Source organism: Mercurialis annua, linkage group LG2, assembly GCF_937616625.2.
Source record: "Mercurialis annua linkage group LG2, ddMerAnnu1.2, whole genome shotgun sequence".
Classification (NCBI taxonomy): domain Eukaryota; kingdom Viridiplantae; phylum Streptophyta; class Magnoliopsida; order Malpighiales; family Euphorbiaceae; genus Mercurialis; species Mercurialis annua.
Genome location: NC_065571.1, coordinates 15812610 through 15829802, shown reverse-complemented (window position 1 = coordinate 15829802; position 17193 = coordinate 15812610). Strand labels below are relative to the sequence as shown.

The 17193-nt window shown below is 29.8% G+C and overlaps 1 protein-coding gene and 2 non-coding genes across 3 annotated transcripts; all 3 read left to right on the top strand.

The window, feature by feature from the left end:
• On the top strand, positions 1-117 carry LOC126670884 (U5 spliceosomal RNA). The gene has a single exon (XR_007638873.1). It is a non-coding gene; the product is annotated as a U5 spliceosomal RNA (small nuclear RNA).
• An 11717-nt stretch (positions 118-11834) lies between these two features.
• LOC126668271 (uncharacterized) lies at positions 11835-13098 on the top strand. The gene is given in 3 exon segments (XM_050361476.2): positions 11835-12140; positions 12143-12407; positions 12603-13098. Coding segments are annotated over 3 exon segments (1059 nt in total). The 3' UTR covers positions 13091-13098.
• Positions 13099-16744: 3646 nt separating this feature from the next.
• On the top strand, positions 16745-16861 carry LOC126670879 (U5 spliceosomal RNA). Its single transcript, XR_007638869.1, has one exon. It is a non-coding gene; the product is annotated as a U5 spliceosomal RNA (small nuclear RNA).
• Positions 16862-17193: the final 332 nt, after the last annotated feature.

Here is a 17193-nt window from a genome sequence, read left to right as displayed (position 1 = left end):
AGCCATGGAGTAAGCGCACAGCGAACTATTCTTTCGCCTTTTACTAAAGAATACCGTGTGCTTGCTCCTTTTAATGGCATACACTTATTTTTGGAAGGGAGACTCTTAATTGAGTTCACCCCTCTATCAATTCAACTATAACATTTTATCCAAATAAGTAACATTTTAATTTAGGTTACTAATATACAAGATATAATTTTATATTTCAAAACTACTGTTCCGCTTTCGTCCCGCCTCAGTCATTCCATCTTTGTCTTGCCATCATCTGTTATTTATCATTTTTATTTCAGATTTAAAATTTCATTTTCTTGTTTTTTTTTGTTTCCAGATCTATTTGTTTATTATTTACTACTATTTTTTATCATTAAACATATATAAATATTATCTTTAAAAAATATAATAATAATAATAATTTCATGTTATATAAAATAATTTATGATTTTATGAAATAAATATATGTTATTTTTGCATTTCTATTGTGTTTTATTGTATTATGCGTTCTTTTATTCTACAGCACGATTTGTTGATGATTATTGCTGATATTATGTTGACATTGTGTTGATTTTACCATTGGTGAAAAATATAAATAATAATGAATTATAATAATATTACATAGTTGAATTTATGTTGATTTTATATTGATTTTGACATTGGCAAACATGATGCATTAATCTTTGGTTGATTTTATGTTTATTTTTTCAAAAAACAAAAACACTCATAAAAAAATTATAAGTAATAGTGAATAAAACAAATTTTTTATAGAGATTATAAAGGAGGAAATTTCCTAAACTACACTATTTTCTATTTTATTTACAACTTTATATTGTTTTTTAGTCCTTATTTTTCTAACTTTTTTTTGTACAAAAATACCTTTTTTAAATTTTTATAAATATCCTTTTTCACTTTTTAATGATTTATTCTCTTGTTTATAGATTTTTTTCTAGTATTCTTTTTATTTTTTTATAGTGTTTTTTTATTGTAACTATGGTGTTTTACAATGTACATATTGTGTTTTTTTAGTATAATTATGTTATTTTTATAATATAACAATACTGTGTACATAGTGTATTTATGGTGTTTTTACCACAAAACACTGCAAATAAACCAGAAAAACATATATACACCATAAAATATCAGAAATACACTATAAATACATCAGAAATACACTATAACGTAAATGCATCATAAATCAATTCATTTTTTATCAGTAGCATCAAGATAAAAAAACAAATTTATGAACAAAAAAAATGATGAACTAATTATATGAATAATAGAAGAATTTTATAAACATAAAAATAATTGATCTACAATAATTTCTTTGAAAAAAGTATAATTTATCACAAAAAATCTAAAACATTGTAAAATATCTAAAAACGACGTCGAGGAATCCATCGAAAAAAACGTTGCGACGAGAAAATCATCAGGAAAATCGCGACGATGAGAAATCCACCGAAAAAACGCGGAAGTGAAAAAATACGACGGAAAGTCCACCAAAATAAGTGCCACAGTGAGATAGAATAAAACGGCGGTCGTAAAAGAAGAAGAGAGGAAGAAAAATTTTGATAGGGAGAGAAGTAAAACAGAAGAGAGAAATTTAATAGGGAGAGAAAACGAGGATTTGTGTGAGGAGAGAGAAACAATATGGCGACTATGAAAATCAAATAACCTAAAATGAGGTAAAACCTAAATATATAGTAGGATGTTTTTGATATTATGTTTTAAATAAGGGTAGAGAGAAAAATCATAAAAAGATATGTGAAAGAGCTGTAAATATGTTTTAAGATGAGGTATTTTGAAAATAATTCCATTATAAAGCTTATATATAAGTTGTTTAAAGGGCAATTTCATATAAAAGCACTACCTTTGCACATTTTTTCATTTTAATCACACCCTTTAAAAAGTATCGAATAAAATCACCACCTTTTATTTTTTTAAATCTATCACCAATAAAAAAAATTGGTGTATTTTTCTTTCCAAATAATTGTCATAATCTGACTAATGTCTTAATTAACATAAAAAATATCTTCATCTTTTTCTTTTCTTGTTTATTCTGGTTATCGACTCAACAAAGATACTCCAAATTTTTACATTAGTGGTAGATTTATAAAAAAATAAATGGTGGTGATTTTATTTAATACTTTTTAAAGGACGTGATTAAAATAAAAAACGTGTAAATATGGTGATTTTATATGAAATTAATCCGTATTTAAATAATGATATTTAAATAATGTTTTTGAAAGAGATGAAAACTTATACATGAGAAGGCTTTTGTGGTCGAGACTAAATAGAAGAGCAGATTTGAAAGTTTATGCAAATGAAAAAATAAAATAAATATTTTCAAAGATGGAAATTTATGATATACTCTTATTGAGCGAAAGATTTTCTTCCCGATATTGAATAGAAAATTTATATTGGTTCTTTCGATTATATAAATATGTGGATCTAGATATAAAGAGATTTAGGAATTTACCTAAAATATAAAAATAATAGGACTTTATAATTCAATAAGAAAAAGTTAATAAAAATATATCATAATTTTTGCTCTCTTAGAATTATACTTTCAGTGTCTTAATATTTATAATTTTACTCTGACAAATAACATGTGCTCACTCTCTCTTATTTTCTCTCTCCCCGATAAATTACACATGGCATATTTCTTTTGTGCAGACAACATTTCCTTTCTTCCCTTTTTATCAATCTTTTGTTTTTTTTGAAAATCACCTGTTGACATTTTTTTTTATTCTTTTCTAAACTATCGTTGGAATTTATTTGTTCTTCTTTGGATTTATCTATTAATATTTTTTTTATGTGTTCAAATATCTTTTGTTTTCTAAATTAATTCTAAATAATTTTTTTAGAGAAAATAACAAGAAAACTCATAAATCACAATTCTTTTTCATCAATTGTCATCTTAATTAGAATTATTTCTTGATTATCATTATTATATCAATTAATACCACAAAACTCATTTAGTTTTCATTTAGTGCCATTTTCCACAAGCTGACACATGTCTAAAAATAAATACATTGTGTATGTTTTCTGCAGGTGGTTAGGAAGAGCCATCCGTATGGGTTTAAAACGTGTGTATGCACACGTGGTGTTAACATTTGTAGCAGATATGATTGGAGTTCATCTGGGCCGTGCGATTGGGATTGTTAAGGCTTGTGTGGTGGAGATGTGAACGCGTGAGGGTTAAAAGCTAGTGGGGTGTGTGAAATGAGAAGTAACAGAATAAACTTGCAATATAATGGAATCAGTTTTGGGTTATAACCAACAAAATAAAAGCTTCTCTGACAACTACTATTGACTATAGTGACTAGGTTGTTGCTGAACCAAACCTTGTAATTTTAAGCTGAAAATATATTTTATGTAAAAGATAGCATTTTAACCCATTAATCTACATAAAGATATATTTTCTATTATTAAAAATATGGTTAGCCTAATATAAATTAATAAATATATAAATTAATTTTTGTATTTTAGTATTATTAAATTAATTGAGTAGTAAGAAAAATATATTAAAAAAGTAATTAAGTATTTTTGATACATATCGAATCTTCTCTAAAGCATAAATAATACATTTATCATGTATAAACTATGTATCAGCGATGTATTTATCAAATACATTTAAAATATCATTTTAAAATATAAACATATATTAATAATACATACGGAACACAAGTTTCATAAATTATATATATTGAAGATGTATTTATTAAGTACATTTAAAAATATATCTATCATATATAAATTATGTATCATCGATATATCTAATACGTACATTTGAAAATTTACATTTAATATAGTAATTATACATCTTTGATACACATTATATACAACTCACAAAACAAACATGTATCTATTATGTATAAATTATGTAGTAAAAAAATGTATCTATCATGTATAAATTATGTATCAACGATGTATATATAAAGTACATTAAAACATGTATCTATCATGTATAATTTATGTATCAGAGATGTATAAATATAAAAATAAAACGATCGAATTGGTCGATTGATTCAATTACATCGATAAAAATAAAAGATAACAATCAAAAAGTTTAAGTAATTTGGTTAATTAAACTTTAATTTTACTATATCTAATTCACTTTTTTGATTCAAGATTTTGGAAAAGGAGAAATTACCTATTTACGCGTCGTTAAACTATTTATTTGTTAAAATAATAAATCAATAATTATCTAATATATTTGAGATGAATCGGAAATGTATCTGAAATGAATCAAAAATATATCTGAAATGTATCATACATGTATCCGCTCTAGAATATCTACGTTTAATTTCATATAACTGCTTTTAGCAATTTTTAAAACGTTAGGGGCATATTTGAACCAACCATATGCCCGCACAATTGAATCAACCGACTAATTCGATAGGTTTCTTTATATATTTATACATTTTCCGATACATATTTTAAACATGATAGATACATTATTAAAATGTACTTTATAGATACATCATGATATATATTTATACATGATAGATACATCATAATATATAATTATACATGACATAAAAATTAAATAATTAATAAAAATTGTATTATTTGTGTATTTATGTATTTTTAAAATTTAATAAATTTAAATTTTTAAAATTAAAAATAATATTATTTTCAAAATTTATGTTATATAAATAAATTATTTAAGTATATGGTGTGTGTATGAAAAAGGGGGACCACGTGGTAAGAGAAAGAGAGAAAGAGAAACACATGAGAGAGAAAAGTATAAAAAAGAGAGAGAGAAAAGGGGGGACCACGTGATAAGAAAGAGAGAGAAAGGAAAAAAGGGGACACATGAGAGAGAAAATGGGGGGACGTGGGAAAAAAAAGAACCACATGTCTTCTTTTTATTGGGATGGCATGAATGTAAAGTTTTGATGTTTTGTGGTATGAATGTAAAATAAATGAGATAAATGGCAATTAGTGTAATTGGAGCCCAATTTTTGACATTTTTGTTGTTTTCTCATTTTTTTATTAAAATATCAAATTTCTATTAATTTTAAATTATGTGCTACTATTCAAAAATTAAAATAAAATTCTTTTGTGATTCTTTTTCTTGTAAGAGGGGAAACTGGGCAACGCCCGATAGTGAGACGACGCCGTTTTAGTGTTGTTGATATTATTCATCGAGCAAATAGTCATTGTAGTCCCTCAACTTATATATTGACTAAATTAGATCATAAATATTATCATATATAAACTTATCATATATATTATCACATTATCGTAATATTATCATTACGTTATCATGTCATTATCAGTATCTTATGTAACATATTATTATATGATAATGTGATGATAATGCTGGATAATATTAGACAAAATCACCGTATTATCTTATCATATGATTATATCACCTTATCATATGATTATCACAGTTTCACCTTAACATGTAATTATCAGTGTATCGTATTGCATGTTATCTTATTATCATGCCACTATCATTATCGTAAGCAGATTATTATCATCTCGTTATCATAATTTTTTTTCCATGCCATATTATCATTTTATTACCGATAAGAACATTATCATACTATTTTCTTCACATTATCATCTCGTTATCATAATCTTTATGTAATTTTTTTCCATATAGGTATCATATTATTTAGCATACTGTTATTATTTAATTATCATCAGGTTATCACTAGTATCATGAATCTTTTTGTTAAAATATTTTCACATACATTATCATCCAATTATCATAACCTCATTATACTTCATATCATCTAGTTATCATACTGCAGTGTTATGATAACGATATAATAATATAGTGATACTTACATGATAATCAGACACTGCATAACATTATCATTCTGTTATCATAGTGATACTAACATGACAAATCAGAAACTGCATAACATTATCATTCTGTTATCATAGTGATACTAACATGACAAATCAAAAACTGCATAACATTATCATTCTGTTATCATGAAATCCTTCTATAATTTTTTTTATGTATGTTATTATAACACAGTGATACTGACATGATAATCAAAAATTGTTTTATCATAGATATTATCATGTCGTTGTCATAACATTATCATTTAGGTACAATAATATATTATTATTTCAGTATTATATGATTATACTATGATAACAAGATGATTATAACTCTGTGCAAATTCAGCTAATATATGCATTTACACTAATATAAAAAATGAACAAAGAAGAGATAAAAAATACACAAATGATCAACAAATAGTTTTACAGGGTAGCATAAAGTATTAGCATGTGTTTGTTCAATAATCTCAATAATGAGCATTAGATTAAAGAACCTTCTCTGGTTCTTATTTTCCTCCATTTTCAATCATATGAAACGCGTAGCTAGCATTAAATCAAAAATTCAATAAAATCTTAAAGAAACATATTAATGTACAGTGTAGACAGTAGCAATATTAATTAGCATTTAGCCATCTTAGCCCACTATAATGAAATTCATAGAACAAAGTGCATAGTTATACCCAAAATGTATGCACATATTTACCCTCTGATTTGCAATGTTTACACACAAATCATTATTCTCGGGCAAAATAAAAAAACTAGGAAAACTTTCACTTGTTTAATATTAAGAATTTCTCATCAAACCCAGAAAAAGAAAATGTTCTGCTAGGTAAATCACAAATGCAGCCGCATCTTCACTGCACTGCTTGTCACTTGAGGAACAAGTTTAAAATTACAATTGGTATCATGAAATTATTACTATTTTCTAAATAATACTTATGAAATTAACTATGACATCTCCATATATGAAATTAACCAATTCAATTCACTCTAAACAATATGAAATCAAAAAGAAACCCTAAAAATCGATTAAAAAATTGCTTCTTGATCGTTGTTGACGCCGACTAGGAAAACCATCTCTGCAGCCGTCAAAGCACAAGTTTGGCAAATAAAAACCAAAAGCGACGCTGTTAGTGTAAGCTCAACTACAAAAAGCAATAATGAGCAACGGTAGTAGATAACGGTAAAAAAAGGGCACAAATTGGGTTTCTCCGGCAAAGGACTGGAGAAGCAAGAAGCAAATGTGGAGTCTGCTTATATGGATCTAAAACGGGTCACAAAGTCGAGCGGGTAAGGGTTGTAGAACGGATGATGGCGGTGGTGTTCTGTGAAATAACCATGAGAAGATGAGAAAAGGGAGAAATAGGAAGAAGAGTAAAAAATAAAGACAAAATAATTATAGAGTATTATAAGACAAAATTCAGAGTAAATAATTAAATTATTATCTCATTGGCAAAAGGCTCACTTTAGCCCTTAAGGTCGGACCAAAAGAATAAATAAGCCCCTAAGGTCAAGGTTGGCTCACTTCACACCCCGTACTTGTCCAAAACGGCTCAGATCACACCGCAAACTTAACACCGTTAATTTCTTCTGCCAAATGATGACGTGGCATATAGGCAGAATATTCAAAAAAGTCCTTAATGTTTAAAATACTTACCAATTTTATACTTACAATGTTTTTTTATCAATTTTCACCCTCTTTTTCATTTAAATATTAATAATTAAAAAATATTTAAAATTAAACTATTTATTAAAGCAATCGAAACACAATTAAACATTTCGAAACAAAATTAAACGCTTCAAGATCCAATTAAACGCTTCAAAATCACACTAATTAAAATTTATTCTAAAAAAAATAATTAAATTTAATCCACCCATTCTCTCCCGAACACCCACCGTAAACCACACCGACAAACAAATATTTCAACTAAAAATTAAAAAAAATTAAAAAAGATTTTGCCGGAGAAGACACGTTCGTCTTCTCCGGACTGTTCTTCCCCATGGAAGAACAGATATGTTCTTCCATGGGGAAGAACAGCTGTTGTTCTTCCCCAAGGAAGAACAGCCACGTCGGCTGTTCTTCCTTGGGGAAGAACAGTCGGTTGTTCTTCCCATTGGGGAAGAACAGGTCGGCTGTGACCTGTTCTTCCCCAAGGGGAAGAACAGATCTGTTCTTCCCCATGGGGAAGAACAGGCCCAGCCTAATGTTCTTCCCTTTGGGGAAGAACGGATCTGTTCTTCCATGGGGAAGAACAAATCTGTTCTTCCCTTTGGGAATGAACAGCTAGGTCGGCTGTTCTTCCCCATGGAAAAACAGCTCCGGCTGTTCTTCCATGGGGAAGAACAGCCGGAGAAGACGAACGGGTTCGTCCCGTTCGTCTTCGTCGATGTTTTTTTTTAATTTTAATTTTTTTAATTTTTTTGGTTTAATTAGGTTTAAATTTTATTTTAATTGATCTAATTAAATTTTGATTTATTTAATTGAATTATGAAACGTTTAATTAGGATTCGGAGTATTTAATTGTGTTTAATTGTTTTAATAAATATTTTAATTTTAAGTATTTTTTTTAATTATTGATATTTAAGTGAAGAAGAGGGTGAAAATGGTTAAAAAAATTATAAATATAAAATTGGTAAGTATTTTAAATATTAAGGATGTTTTTAAAATTTTTCCTTACATGCCACGTCATCATTTAACTGAAGAAACTAACAGCAGTGTAATCTGAGCCGTTTTGGACAAGTACGGGGTGTGAAGTGAGCCAACCTTGACCTTAGGGGCTTATTTATTCTTTTGGTCCGACCTTAGGGGCTAAAGTGAGCCTTTTGCCTATCTCATTAGAGTAAAAATATAAAGATGAAAAAACGGAGAGTAATTCTTCTAACTTTGTAGAGGTGAGGTATATTTTACAAATATGTTGAAATTTGAAGTAGTTTTCCTAAATTTCTCATAGATATAAGTAGGGGTGAGCAAAACCCGAACCAAACCATTAATCTGATCCAAACCAACCCGAAATTAATTTTGGTTTGGTTAAAATGGTTAAAATGGATTGGTTTGGTTTCAAATTATAAAAAAGTATGGTTTTTAGTTTTGGTTTGGTTTCAACTAGTGGTTAACCGAACCGACCGAAAAACCGAAGTTTACAATAATATTATTTTTATTAATATTTATATATGTATAAATAAATATAAAATTTAAATTGAAATATTTATGTATAAATATAATATATGTGTATAGATACATATATGAAAATAAAATATATAAACTAATACACACATATAAGTAAAAATTATTACGTATAATTTTAATTTTTACGTAGAATTATATATAATATTTATCTAAATCTATATTAACCAAACCGAACCGAACCAAACCGAACCGAAACCGATGCTAAAGTTTGGTTAACCGAACCGAAATTTTACGTAAATATTTGGCGTGGTTTGGTTTTTATATTTTCCTTAAATATGGTTTGGTTTTGGAGTTTACTAAACCAAACCAAACCAAACCATGCTCACCCCTAGATATAAGTATAGACAGTCAAGTTAAAACATATATAAAAAAGGAATCTTTAGACGAATACTCACAAAAAAACCTGAATATTTTCAAAAATACATATTGACTAAAATTATTGCAAAAATACGGTTTGGCAAGAAATTATTACAAAATTACGGTTTGCCGAAAAATTCGTAAGTTTACTAATGGTTTTACTAAACATAACTTTGACTATAAATTTATGTACCGGTCTTCTATCGGTTTACTTAAAAAATTAATTTACTATTGTTTATTTTAAAATTATAAAATGTTAAAATAAATTATTATTTATTTTACTATTAGTTTGCTGGCAGTATTATAAAAATATGTACTAAATTAGTTTCAACTTTACTACTTTTATTTTACTATAGAAATAAGTTTATATTAATTTACTATTAATTATTGTCAAAAAGAAATTTACTATCAATTAGGATTTTTATCAAACACCTTATGCTTTTTTTTGACCTAAAACCGTGACATGGTAATCAAGAAGTTAAAATCCAAAATTATCACAGCCTATTGCTAAAACGTATGAATTCAGTACGTCACTTTCACTAGTCCGCCAATAGCATCACTTCATAATCTTAATGGGTTTACAATGATGCTTTACGCAGTGGTGGTAGAGTCCTTCTACTTGGAGAAGGAGATGGATGTAGCATCCTTGATTTCCGTCTCTCGACGCCGTGTCTCTTCGTTGGAAACTACTCCTCTCCAACAAAAGATTGCTTTGTCGATCGGCAGAGTTAAGAGATTGAAAAATGAAAGATGGAAGATGAGAAACAAGTGTGTTGCTCGACATTTGCAAAAACATATAAATGTAAAATGAAAAGCACAAAAATGAAAGAAGAAAGACTGATCGTCAAACACACTCAAATTATATACCGTAATTTTGCAAGAAAGAGTCCCGCACCGTATTTTAGAGGTTAATTTACTATTGGCTTAATCACCAAACCCCCCCCCCCCTCCCTCACCTTTTAGCCCCTTTTCAAATGCACCCTGACGTTGCAATTTTGTCAGTTGCATCCTAATTCGCACCTTTGGTTTTCAATTCCACCCTCAAGTACTAAATTGATCTCTTTTTCATTTGAAAAAAGTATGTGAAGCCTTACTTTCGGGCAGAGATATAACCGCCGGCCACTCCAATCATCACAACAATCGATCGCAGGAGGTTCAAGAACAACCAAGGGGAGAAAGACCTATGTTCTTCTCCAAATTAACAAAATTGGTGTTTCCTAAATATGCAGGAGACGATCCTACGGAATGGTTTACCCGAGTAGACCAATTCTTTGAATATCAAGAGACGCCCGAAAATCAAAAGGTTTCGCTGGCTTCTTTTCACCTTGAGGGGGAAGCGAATCAGTGGTGGCAATGGCGTCGTAAGGCTTACAAAGAAGAAGGAAAGGAGGTGACATGGGCAATTTTTTATGAAGAATTGTGGGCTCGGTTTGGTCCAACAGATTGTGAAGACTTTGATGAGGCTTTGTCACGAGTAAAACAAAAAGGAAAATTTGCGTGATTATCAAAAAGAGTTTGAGAAGCTTGGGAACAGGATGCAAGGATGGACACAAAAGGCACTTATTGGGACATTTATGGGAGGTCTTCAACCTGAAATTGCAGATGGAATTCGAATGTTTAAACCTAAATCCTTGAAGGAAGCTATCGCTTTGGCTAGAATGCAAGATGAACAACTAATTCGTCAGAAGAAAGTTGCAGGTATATTTACCAACACAACTCCCGATTCTTCTCCAATTAAAAAACTTCCATGGAATGAAATGCAGAAGAGACGAGTTCAAGGCCTTTGTTTTAATTGTGACGAAAAATTTATACCTGGACATAATTGTAAAGGGCCTCAATTATTATTGCTTCAAGGAAATTATGATGATGATGCATGGGATGATGAAGAAAGCACATAATTATTTGATAACCTTAAGGACAAGGTTCTTTGAAGAGGAAGGTATTGATAAGTTAAAATACATGCATTGGCCATGCAATTGGCGTGGGTAGTAGTAGTTTCTTTTCCATAAAAATAGGTCAATTTATTAGTATATTATATTTTATTGTTTGAGTGATTATCGGCTTAATTGTTGCCACTAGTTAGAGCATCTCCAATAGACTCTATAAATTTGGAGAGCATCTTTACATAAATAGAGAGAATCTTTAATAATAAAGAGTTCAAATTTAAACTAAATTCAATAGGCTCTTCAAAATCATTTTGTTTTTTATTATTTCACTTTCCCTTTTTTTTTTATCTTTACTATTTTCACTTTTCCTCTCATTTTTCACGATGTCTTCACTTCCAGTTTCTTGTTCCATAACAAAACCTGCACAAATATAACAAAAATTAAAATCAAATTAAATATCTTGTGATTAAAAGTAGCAAGAATGTTTGCTGTGGAGAAAAACTGCATCAACATCTTTAAGTATCATGCCATAAATCTCCATTTGCAGCAGTTGGTCTTCCGATAAAAATGCTAAGTGAGTTTCACTTTCTTCCTGCAACAACATGCTCTCTACAAATTTAATTAATTTTTGTCTTGATGATTCTGATTCTGATGATGAATTAGAATTGATAGTATCTACAATAGGAGAGTCACTCAATAAAAAAAGGACGTTGTATCGCAGGTTAGTTCACAGTCGTACCTATATATGGCGTTATAGAATACATGCTCATTTTAAACTTTATCATGATTATTTTGGACATAATCCTATTTATTCCCCAAGTGCATTTCGTAGGAGATTTCAAATGAGTCGGTCTCTTTTTATTCGCATACAATCAGCCGTTGAATCTTGTGACCCATATTTTGTTCAAAAAAAAAAAATGATGCCGGTTTATTAGGGTTGTCTTCTCTCCAAAAAATAACCGCTGCATTAAGGATGCTTGCGTATGGATTTGCAGCTGATTATGTCGATGAATATGTTAGAATAGGTGAAAGCACTGCAATTGAAAGTGTCAAAAAAATTATTGAGGCAATAGTTTCAATTTTTTCAGAAAAATACATGAGATCTCCTACAAAAGTTGATACTGATAGATTGTTAAAAGAAGGGGATAGTTGTGGGTTTCCTGGAATGTTAGGAAGTATTGATTGTATGCATTGGAAATGGAAAAATTGTCCAGTTGCTTGGAAAGGGATGTATGTTGGTCATGTTTATGAGCCAACGTTAGTTCTTGAAGCTATCGCTTCATATGATCTTTGGATATGGCATGCATTTTTCGGACTACCAGGATCGCACAATGATATTAATGTCTTGGAGCGGTCTTTCTTATTTACAGAACTTGCCGAAGGACGAGCTCCGCCGGCTAACTATTCGGTCAATGGTCATGAATATAACATGGGATACTACCTTGCGGATGGTATTTATCCTTCATGATCAACAATTGTAAAAACAATTCCATCGTCACAATCTAATAAGCACAAACAATTTGCTACAGCTCAAGAGTCAGCCAGAAAAGACGTTGAGCGCGCATTTGGAGTGTTGGAAGCACGATTTTCGATCGTTCGTGGGCCAGCTCGTTTTTGGCATCGTGAAACTCTCAAAAGCATTATGAAAGCTTGCATTATATTACACAATATGATTGTGGAAGACGAAAGACATGTTAAAAATCAAGATTATAATTATGATTCATTTGATGTCAATCCTGATATATCAGTCTCGCGAGAGCGTTCAACGGATTTTTTGGAATTTGTTCAATGTCATCGTCGGATTAGGGACAGAGATACTCACTTTCAACTACAACAAGATCTAATAGAGCATATATGAAATACTCACGGAAGTCATAACTGAATTTCAACATTCTGAAAATTTCTTTAGATGAACTTGTAAGTAAGTATATTAATACCTTTATTCTATTTTAAGGGCAAGTAGTAACTTCTGAAGTTTTAATGGTATAGATAGTATGTTTTGATATTACTGTTTTATTGATTATAATCCTAGCTTATTAGTGATTCCTTGATAGTATTAACAATATAGAAACATGCTTCCAATCTTTGCCTATTTCTAAAACGTAGCTTGTTAGTGTTTCTTAGATTTTGCTTTTATCTTTTTTTTTTCATGTGTCATACTGGATATATAAAATCAGTAAATTGTGTATCCTGCTAGTGTTTGAAGGTGCCCTTCTCATTACTGAAACTTCATTTATATAATGGTCATGCATTTCACATGAAGTATCGGCATTGTTTGTGTCATTATGAAAGGACTTCTTTAATTAATTCAAGAACTTATAAATTATTATTTTGTTTATTTGTCCGTAATGCTTTTTGGCTGTGCCATTGTGTTTTTGGTGAATATTTTATCTGCATATTCTTTCCTAACACACAAAAAACATTAAACATTGTGGAAAATCTTTATTTGTAGTTTTTGAAATAATTTTTTGTTTTCTTTTTCCGGTCTGATTTTTCAGTGTCTGCCGTTGTTTCTAAGTTCAAGGACCCAAGTACTTTTGGCATGATTTGGTTTGTTCAAGTGAATATGGAATTAGCAAGGACTAAAGCAAACGTTCGTGGATTGTTACCTGGAAAAAATGGTTGGTCCATCAATGAAGGTCCATCTTTGCTTAGATTGATATATCATGGAGCCTTTTAAACTCTTTTTTCTTGTTTTATTTATATTCTGCTTTTACTTCACTGCAATTCTGCTTTCTTGTTGCTTTGTACTAATTAGTATATTGATTCTTTGACATTTGAACATGCTTGTTTTTTTATTTTATCTGTTCTTGGGTTTTTAAAATTACTCAGTTGTTTTGTTTTAAAATTTTGATGCTTGCTAATTAATGCAGGCTTACCAACTCTGAATATTGCAGACTGTTATTCTTTTTTGAAGAGCAATTAACACCAATTAGAGATTCTGCTGTTCATTTATTAACTTCATTTTGGAGTTGATTTTAGATTACATCAATCTGAGGCTTTTTAAGATAGAGATTAGCTTGAAATAAATTGTCAATCTGTCAATGACACTTCTAGCAGAGGGGTACTCTTGATTTTTTCAGTTGGTTGCATTGGAAAGTACATGTTCAATCTTAGAAAATTACAAACATATTATCTCCTGCCATTAATTACACACTAAAATTGGTGTCAACCCCATCAAGATTACCCACATGAACAACCGATTCAAACCAATTTGAAATTCTTGGAACTATACTGTACTTGAAAGTTTCATATCTGATCTTGCACAGTTGCAATCATTTTTTATATTCATCTTCCAGTGTACATTATTTCCAATTTGTTTTCCAGTTTGAGTTTGTTAAAAAAAATCTGAAACTTGGTCTGTATTTCATATGCAGTTTCCTTGAATAACAAGACTCGCCAAAAGGAGAGCATACATAAAACGCATGGAAGTAGACAGTGTCTATAATTTCATTAAAATAAACAGAAAACTTACAAACAATCATAATAAAAATTCAAATTCCAAAATATTGAAAAAAAAACAAATGAGAACAGAATTCTAAATTCAATACAAAAATTAAAACTCTAACAATTTCTAAATTTTCTTTCAATGATCTCGCTTTGACATCGAACATAAAAATTCGCGACCACTTCAGACATTCCGGTTGTATCTATTGTCATTATTCTTTCTTCTTCTTTTAATTGTTCTAATCGAAGCTTTTCTTGCTCATAAATAAGTCTTTCTTGTCCTTAAACATACACTTTTTCAAATAAATCTAACTTTTTTTCTTTGAATTGCTTTTTTTTCCTCTCTCATTTCCTGCAATATATTTATATATGAATCTGATTATTCATTTTCCATCTCTCTATGCTTTTTTTTCCTTTTTTCCTTTTCAGCTTTTCTTTCCGGAGGTCTCTCTAAATCGACAAAGTTTGTACCCGTGATATTGTCATCTCCTAAATTCAACTCCGTTTCTGCAGGATTATTAATATGAATCTTGTCTTTCTTTTTTACTGATTTTTTCTTTTCACAATCTTCTAACCATTTTGGCTGAAATCTTAATATATTCCAACAATTTTCAAATTGAAATTTTCCTTTGTTTAGTTCTCGAAACAAATTTTTTGCATTAGCAATCTGTAAAAAAACAAGAAATTAACAATCTGCAACCAAAACCAAATTCATAATATAAAACGATGCGTGCCTTGTCTTGCTCGTTAATTCCACTTTGATTTCTTGATTCGATTTGAGCATAACATCCACACAATTTATTTGTAGCTAATTGAATTGTTGACCAATGATTCATCAAAGAAATTTGTGTACGTTCCGATTCAAAATTTTTGTATCTATGGAAGTATTCCCATAATCGTGTCCAATACGTTCGATGCTTTGTTCATTCCCTTGCAAAGCATCAATGCTAATATTAAGCCACGATGACACAATATGGAGATCCTCTTCCACACTAAAATTACTGCTACGTGATCTTTTAGAATTAGTCTCCGGCGGAACAGAAAAAACAAAGTCTGAGTTATTGGTAGACATAGAAATATCATCAGAATTTGAAGGTTGAGTTGAAAAATCAGGAATTGGGTTGGAATTGATATCAATAATTCTCCAGTGACTTGCCGATTCATGTTCATAAATAAAAAAAATGGCTGAACAGGTAGTAAAGAAAAAATAGCGAATATGATATGTTTTTGACAGGCACGTCTAGAGCTAGCAGATTGAGGGAATTGTTGTTCTAAAATTAAGGAAAGAGTGGAGGAAGTGATAATTGATATTTGCACGTTATGTTTTTTAAAATAAAGAGTTATTTTGGCTCTCTAGATGTAGAGAGCCAATATGACTCTTTATTTTATTTTTTTAAAATAAAGAGTCTATTGGAATAGTTTTTTTACAATTTAACTTTTTATAATAAAGATTTTGAACTTATAAAGAGTTTACTGTGGATGCTCTTAGTGAGGTCTTTAGTTAAGAGTTGTGTGCTTAAAAGTAGGAAAAGTTGTTAAGTCATTTATGTATTTAAACTCTGTCATTTAGCAGTAGGGAATCAATGAAAAATATTAGAATTGTGGTTCAATCTCACCCTAAGAGATATTTGTGGTTTAATTCTCGCTCTAAGTAGAATTTCTATCTCAAAATACAATTCAAATCTGATTGGGACCTATCAAAATAAGTCATCCATTTTTAACTTTTATGTGGAAAAGAGTTCAAACGAGTACTTTATAAGGATTTTTATGAATTTTTCCCGAGTGAAAAAAGTCCAATTTGATTTTGAGGGTGGAATTGAAACCCAAAGGTGCGAATTAGGGTGTAATCGACAAAATTGCAACGTCATGGTGCAACTGAAAAGAGGCTAAAAGATGAGGGTTTTTTTGGTGATTAAGCCATTTACAATTGCGGTTTTTGATACAATTGCCTGAAAAAAGTGGAGAGTTATCTTATTCTTTATATATCCCACATTGGTTTAAAGCAATAACCAATGACATGAAACCATCCATATAGTAAAGGGTTAACTAATTGTGCAAAATATGGAGCCATGGAGTAAGCACAAAGCGAACTATTCTTTCGCCTTTTACTAAAGAATACCGTGTGCTTACTCCTTTTAATGGCATACACTTATTTTTGGAAGGGAGACTCTTAATTGAGTTGACCCCTCTATCAATTCAACTATAACTTATTGGTCGTCATTGAAAAGCACTTGTGCTTATGCCTTGTTTAATTGATGTATAGGATTATACAGTTGTGCTATGAACTAATTGTGCTAGGAATTTAGATATTTATGCATTTATTTTTAAAGGCCTCATGGTCATTAATGTGTATAAAACTTGCATGATTAGGATTGTTCAAAATTTCAAAATACCTGCAACTCCATACTATGTAGGGTTGAGCACAATTTCGAACCCTGCCAAATACTCGAAGCAAAAATGTCATTCACTTTTTAATTTTCTCCGAATTAAAGTGTAAAATAGTTACCAATATTC